This window comes from Poecilia reticulata, linkage group LG2 (assembly GCF_000633615.1).
Source record: "Poecilia reticulata strain Guanapo linkage group LG2, Guppy_female_1.0+MT, whole genome shotgun sequence".
NCBI lineage: Eukaryota > Metazoa > Chordata > Actinopteri > Cyprinodontiformes > Poeciliidae > Poecilia > Poecilia reticulata.
The window spans coordinates 10,175,736-10,183,649 of NC_024332.1; the positions used below are offsets into that span (position 1 = coordinate 10,175,736).

Below are 7,914 nucleotides of genomic sequence, written 5' to 3' on the forward strand. Positions count from 1 at the left end.
TTCCACATGGAAACAAAGAAACTGTCATGGTAAAGAATTATGTGTGTCAGTGTGACGGCCCTGGGCCTTGTAGGCTGGTCTTGTTGTCCCTCTTTGTGCTCCTCCCRTTTGCAGGTGTCCCTGATCGGGTGATTGGAGTGCAGGATACTTAAACCTGGCTGCCTCCGTCTTTCAGGGGCGCTGGGTGGCTCGTCGCTGGTTGCTGGTCACTGGTCACTGGTCACTGGTCGTTGGTGGTTTGTCGCCTGTGGCCCTCAGCATCCACTCTGCAGAGGCCATGTTAGATGCCAGGCCCCAGCTCCCCGTCTTTTGCACTTTCGAGTTTCTTTTGTTTTGATAGTTGTTTTTGTTAATAAACATTTACTTTTATTCACTTTAACCACGGTATGGTTTCATGTTTTTTGTTACGACCCTGAGCCAGTCGTAACAGTCAGCCATAATTCATGGATGTAGTAGGACTTTATGATCCACAATAGTTCCTTCATTTTCCCAACTTTCACCCATTAAACATGTTTGTTTGTTGAACAGCTTTAGGGAATGTGTCTAAACTTCTGAATTTGAAGAAAGCTAAAAAAAAAAAAAAACAAACAAAAAAACAATCATTATTCTGGCTTTTAGAAAATAGAAGTTAAAAGAGTCTAATTTACATGACTTAATTACATAATGTATGTGCATATTGTTACTTATTTTAATTATTATTATGTCTAATATTTTATACTTATTTTTTATAAATATTTAAGTAAGCATTTGTTAAACATTTTAGACTTTCCAGGAAAATACTAAAACAGACTGCATTTCCCAGTGGCCATTGCGCTGGATCGACTAAAACTATCCCTGTAGTGCCCAAGTTGTATTAAGCCAAACCCGTAAACTCTGGTTATCTTAACATTGATACTAGCTTTACGTGCAAGTGTCTGTCAGTTTAACTGGTTAATATCAAGAGATAACAATGTCACGTGCCATCCACGCGGTACATCGTGGGTCCGTGTAAAGTTTTTGGTTTCCTCTTTCCAGTGTGTAGAACGCATGCGCGAAGCTACGCCGGGTGAAACATGTCAACTTCAGTCAGCAGCTACAAACCTGTGAGCCATGTCATTTTCGACATGGATGGATTATTGCTCGGTAATCCACCTGTTCATCTGTTGTTTTACGTTAAGTATCGTCATCTGAGCCGAACTTCAGCTCGTTCACTGTCTGCAGCCGTGAAAACCACATCTAACATAGGAAAATATACCAAGTCGTGGCGTTTTCGCACGTAATTAACGTAACACGTTGACATTTTTTGTCTTTTGAGAACGACAATTAATTCGGCTTATTTTTCATAAATCAATTGGCGCTATAAAGTATAAAGATCTCTGTTCAGTTTGATGTTTAAGGAAGCTGGCCGACCTTTGAACAGCTCAATCTAAACTACACCTTAATGAATTAAAATCTAATTGTGCAACAATTTTAGTCCAGCCAATAAATTAATTCATTGAAACTCGTTTATATTTAGTGATATAGTTGGTTTATTATGTTTTACAAACACTTGCGGAGGTGTACTGTATTAAGTTAGTGAGTGTTTGTGCATGACTCCAAGTATTGTAAGTATCTGGCATCAACACTTTGTCTGATTTCTTTTAGCATGAAAAATGCATCAGTGCAGCATGACATGGAGCTGGTGACTGTTGGTTCTGGTGTCCATCATTTAAATCTTTACAACGAGCTCATAGATCCTCTTTGGGGTTTAGTTTAGGTGAGTTTACTGGTATCAGTGCTGTTGGTTGTTTGATAATACTTTTGCCACTTTTTTTCCTCCACTCAACTTTCCATTGCATACTACATCACTCTGCGAGCAACCGGCTTCTCTATCAATGACCTTTGTGGCTTACTTTGCTTGTGGAAGTAAACAATTTATTATATTTTAAGAGAAATGCCCTTTTGGGTTTTCATGAAGTGTAAGCTGAAATCATCAAAATGACCTGAACTGAAATGCTTAAAATATATCACAGTGATTATAGCGAATCTATATATAAAATCTGTTTTGCTTTCTAAACCAAGTTACTGAAATTTAATGAGGTGCAGCTCTTTGAACTGCCTTGTTGCTGAAAAAGTGCTATATACATAAACTTCTTCTCCTATTTCTACGGTGGTCCAGAGGTAAAAAAAAAAAAAATAAATAAAAAAATACACAAGTTTATCTATTACTATAAATGTTTGAAAAATCTCCTTCAGCTTAACTGGTCTGTTCCAATCAAACAACAGTAAGCCAAATTTTGGAGGCAAAATTCTCTATAGAAATAGTTTTGTTTCATACGTTGCATCATGTGCCTTGTAGCTTTATCACAGCACGACACCCTGAATAAATGAATGCAGCTAGCACGTTTCTCCAAAAGAAAGAAAAGGGGTCAGAAGAAGCAGTAAACTTTTTATAACACACATTTATGACACAGGAACAATTTAAGGCTATGTACAGACTTTAATGCCTCGAGTTGAGGTTATAAAAAATTATCCATTTTTACTGATGAGACTTTGTGTGGTAAAATCTCATCAGATTCCTGTAATCAGTGTTGAACATTTCAGTCCAGGTTTGACCTGTTTTAAATCTTAAGGCACCACAGATCTGATTTAGTCCTTGTACTACAAAAGCAGTGAAATAGCCCTTTACTGATGTACCAAATTGGAAGCTGACAGTCGGATGCTAATCTTCACCTTGTTTGAAGCTTTCCCCTGATAGCTACCAACAAAGACTAACTGAGTGGTTTTAATCAGGTGCCAGATAAAGCTCTGAAGTGGTCCGGTTTTAGTCTGGCCGTATGGAGCTGATACCGAGTTAGAGCCGTGTTTGAAGACGGAGCTCAGAGCTGGGATGACGTCACTCCCCAGCTGTTAAAGAGTGGTGGGGTGTTCATTTTGTTTCTCTAACTACAGGCTAGCACCAATTTTTCTCTAAAAAACTTAAGAAATGCTTATTTTGTAGCATAATATGCTTCAAGTTTAACGAAACAAAATTTTAAGAAGCCCAAATAAAAAGCTGATGCCTCCACTACATTCCAACTGGTCAGCAACCATTTTGGTTAAAAAACATAGAACTCTGTAGCAAACTCTCCCAGTCTGAACTCACAAGTCACAACCATAAAAAAGAAAATATAAGTGCAGTTAATTTAAGAATTAACTGGTAAAGACCCCCTATTATTAAGTAGTAGACATTAATAAAATATTTAAAAATGTAAATTTGTTGTCGTGCTCATCTGACTTGAGATTTTTTTTCTTACGATTTAATGGCTTTACAATGTTTGAGAATATTCTAGTTTTAAAGTAGTAGATGTATGCTAGTATAAATAATGGAAAATTAAAATGTTCTGTTATATTTTTCAGATATTCCGCTGTTTAAAAATTTATTTTTAGTTTATCTCAAAATGTATGCAATTTTTAAAATATGTTTATTTTATTTTATATTTATTTTTTTGGCTGTAATTTACTTCTCTATAGCAAATAATTTTTTTATTTTATCTTCAAGAAGAAAAGAACAGCATATTAGGATATGCTGTTGCAGTGTTGGGCAGTCATGGTGTGGAAACTAAAATAACTCCATTAAGCTAGCGCTTTCTGTTTTAAAGCATTAGCATGTCTTCAAAGCAGCTGACTTTCAGACCAGATGAAGGAGATTTTCCAGAACTATTACATCATTGGGCATAATGAACATTTAAGTGCAGCTAAACTTCGCAGAATATTCTTAGTTATTTTTGCTATCAAAATCCATTTTACAGCTAAATATTGCTTTTCAGTACCATGTTTTTTTTAACAATGTAATATTGTGTTAGGTGCAGCAGAATTAATTCTTGGCTTAAATCATATTGTCAATTTTATTGTTGATTTTTATGTGAATATTATGTTACATAAGGTTATCAGAATTTCCCACTGTCTTCAAATCAAATATGTTTAACTTTAAGAAAATATTTGGTCTAATATCCATTTTATTTCCCAAGTTAAGGTTGCTGGTTTTTATTTCTTGTATATCCCTACCTTTAGATCAGTTTGTATTATAGCCGTTTCCCTGAAGCTAGTCTGTGGCATCAAACCAAATGTCTGTTTTGTAGCGAACCCTAAGCAGCATTTTAGATGAGATCTTTTCTCTTTTTGTCTTCTTATTTTAGACACAGAACGACTTTACACAGTGTCTTTCCAAGAAATATGCGACCGCTTCGGGAAGCAGTACACCTGGGATGTGAAGTCGTCTGTGATGGGGAAAAAGGCTCTGGATGCCGCCCAGATTATCCGGGATTCCTTGGATCTTCCCATGACAGCTGAGGAGCTGCTGAAGGAAAGCAGGCAAATACAGGAGAGGATCTTTCCGTCGGCCAAACTTCTGCCAGGTTTGTCTTATTTACCACTCCCATTCTCCATGTTTGAAACATTTCAACAGGTAATTGTAAGATCAACACACATTTGCACTTACACAAAGCCTTCTCATGCTTACATTTTGGTACATTGGCATGTTTCTATTAAACACATTTATTTTCAAAATGTCAAATTGCGTAATTATGTGGTCAATGGAAATGTATTTGTAAATTATTCTGTATTGGAAGTAAATTATGAAATGAATACTGCACTTACTCCCAGGAAGAGTGGACAGAAACACCTGACCAGAACTGGAAACATTTAGAGAAAGTTTGTGTGGTTTTCTGTAACCAGCCCTGTTTGACCTGATCTGTCATTTTGCTGCTCGTGAACCAGGTGTGGAGAAACTTGTAAACCATCTGAAGAAGCACCACATCCCCATCGCTGTGGCAACCAGCTCAGCTGGTGTAACCTTCAAGCTGAAGACCAGTGCACACACAAACTTTTTTGCTCTGTTTGATCACATTGTTCTGGGCGACGATCCCGATGTAAAGAACGGCAAACCTGAGCCCGACTCCTTCCTGGTGGGTGCCAGCAGATTCAGCCCCCCAGGATCCCCAGAGAAGGTAGGAACTCCAGATTACAGATACAGTCGGTGTCAGAGTTTCTTTCATGCTCTGCTGAGAAACACAATTATTTCAGAGTGAAACAGATATCTGTGCGCCTTAAAAAGGCTGTTGAGAGCAGTGGGAAAGGTTTTAAAGCTACAGTCTGTCAGGGAATGTAAGCTGCTGATTCTGTGTGTTGAAGGTAACTAATGTAGGCCAACCTTCCTCCTGTGTTGGTGTGGTGTGATATGCATTTCCATCAAATGCATTTTCTGCAGAAGACTTCAGTTAGGTTATGAGTTTGTTTTTAAGAAACGCCTCATGTAAAGCTTTCTGAACCAAATTCATAAGGGCTTTTTCCAAAGGGAGAGTAACATTTTTTGTGTGAACTTTGAAATTGCTGTTGGGCTTCTGCTTCCTGTTCCGTTATTAAAAGCAACAACCTGAGGGACGTCTGGAGTTCTGGTGTCGACACATCAGTGACATTTCTCTATGAGTCTTTCAACAAATTCAAGACGGATTTTTTCTTCTTTTTTTTTTTACATTAATCTTTACTCCTTCCAGACATTCTCTGATTCCTGACTCACAATTTAAAAAGAAAATATCCCAATTTCTTCAAATTTTTTCATTTTGTTAAAAATTTTTAGCCAATCTTTGCAGTTGATGATAACTTAAAGTGAGTTATTTCTTACAACAAGTCAGAAAATTGGAGGACAAAACAAATATCAGAGCTAAAAACCTGAAATCTTAAAAATCACTTTATTGGTGCTGGAATGTTATTTTATGCATGTTAAATAGTTTTAAATTCAAGTTTTCTTGCTGTTAATTGGCTGTAATGCCCAAAGTTTCTTCCTTTAAACATGTTGTCAGAAAACAGAACATGATGAAAAATGATTCGATAACTAGCAGTAGTGCTATATCTATTTTTAGTGCATAGAAGATTTCTGAGGTAAGTGTCATCATTCTCTGCTCTGTGGACCTTCTGCACATTCAGGTGGGAGACATAGATTAAAAATACATATGAACAGATATACCTTCACTTAACCTGACTGTGTATGGAATTGAATAGATCTGGAACTACATGTCAGCATGTGTCCAAAAATATCTGGTCTCTGTTAATTGATTTTAGCAGCCCGTGCGTCACCCTGCACCTTTTTAGATTTGCATCTAATTTGTTCCATTTGCAGCGTTGCAGGCAGGACGTTATGTCACCGACACACATCCACTTAACATCCAGCACTTTGATCAAAACTGTGAAGCTTTCTGGGTTCGGATGCTTTTTGAGACGCGTGTTCAGACTGTCAGCAAGCCTCTTGCTCTGTTGAGTCAGGCTAAAATAGCTGCCAAATATTTCCCTAGAAGAACCAAATAACTGTGAGGATGACCTAGTTTATGGGGAAATACTCACTGTAGACAGCAGGCAGATATGACAGCCTGATGTTAATTTGAACAAATCCCCTTATTAAAAACCCAGAATATTGATTAAATATTCAATAAAAAGGCTGCTGGTAAGTGGTGGTGTCACTGGCTTCAGTTCTAAAAGCAGAGCAGCATTTGTTGAATAGATAATATGAGAATTTGCATGTTTTGATATTCCTGTCTTTTAACTTTTTTCTTCACCTAAATATTTCACATTATCAAACAACTTTAATAATCAGACAAAGCTAACCTAAGGAAACACAAATCATTGTTTGCCAGACCATTAAAGTCAAAAAACCAAAATAGGTCCTGCAACTTGAACCATATTACCCAAGGTTCTCCATAGTGATTGTAGATGCTGATGGTTGGATCTCCTATAGAGGTCTGTACTACAGAGGGTCTGAAGAAGCCTCTGTGAATGAAGATATTCATATGAAGAGGATGCTCAATACATTATTTTCTTGTATTTTATAAAGAATCCTTCTTTGTACTATAATCTCCAGATGTTCCACAGTAGCTCCCAGAACAAGATGATTGATCCCACCATCTGTATGTGCTAACCTTCTCAGATACACCCGACCACTGCAGTCATCAGAGTCTCTCTGTAGTCACTCTGTGTGACTTGTGCTGTAAATCTGAGTGGTATAGAATGAAAGGGAATAGTGAGAGTGCAGTTCCCTGTGGTGCTCCTGTGCTTCTGGTTAATCCTGATAAACAGACCACATTGTGGTCTGTTTATCAGGCAGTTATTAATCCAGGTGATTGTTGAAGCCTCCATCTGTGTTTTCTGGAGTTTTTGAGAAAGCAGATCAGGTTGAGTTGTGATAAACACACAGTTTTCAATAGATCAGTCCAACTATGGAACCAAATATCTCGTATGAAATGAACATGTATAAACATTAGATGAGAAAAAAATTAAACAAGTGAAGTTGAACTAAAGGTTTAGGGTGATGTAATGATGATCGCTGCGGAACACATCCATTTATCACCAGACACGTAAACCTAGGGGACCTACGGTTTGTGTCTGTTTTAGAAAAACAGATCAAAGCTGATAACAGCTTTTGATAACTGAGAATAAATACATAGGAAGGCAGCAATGATTTAAACAGACTGGTTGTACTTTAAAACCTTGGGATGGCGTGAGGAGGGAGAAATAGATGATTATTTTATCCTTTTATCCTAAGCAATAAAAGCTACACGCTACGGGGTACATTTATAATTTTCTTTATGGACTGCCGACATCATTAAGGCGTCTTTTAAGACTGCTTTTCTCAGATCTACACTGACACTCTGATTTTGCTGTAATTTCTTATCACTTTACTCTGTATAGTCAATGGTTGAGTGTAGAGACGTGACGATCAGATTTTTTCCTGCCGATTCCGATTCCGATCACCCATGAGGGCTGATCATGGCCGATCACCGATATCGATCACATAAGTATTATTTTTTTTAATCATAAACACTACCGGTTGCATTATGTGGAAAAAGGAACCATGAATTCACCTTAATTTAGACAAAAACTTGTTTTTAATAACTTTTTCCAAGAAGAAAACTAAACAAAACGGGC

General features: G+C 37.3%; 1 protein-coding gene across 1 annotated transcript in view; it reads left to right on the forward strand.

Annotated features, from left to right (window-relative positions):
* The first annotated feature begins 999 nt into the window (after positions 1–999).
* The window catches only part of pudp (pseudouridine 5'-phosphatase), a 21,167-nt gene continuing 14,252 nt past the window's right edge, over positions 1,000–7,914 (forward strand). The window contains exons 1-3 of the mRNA XM_008430274.2: positions 1,000–1,122; positions 4,137–4,355; positions 4,717–4,946. Of these exons, the coding sequence (XP_008428496.1) occupies positions 1,053–1,122; positions 4,137–4,355; positions 4,717–4,946 (519 nt within the window). The 5' untranslated portion in view covers positions 1,000–1,052. The remainder of the gene's footprint in view (positions 1,123–4,136; positions 4,356–4,716; positions 4,947–7,914) is intronic.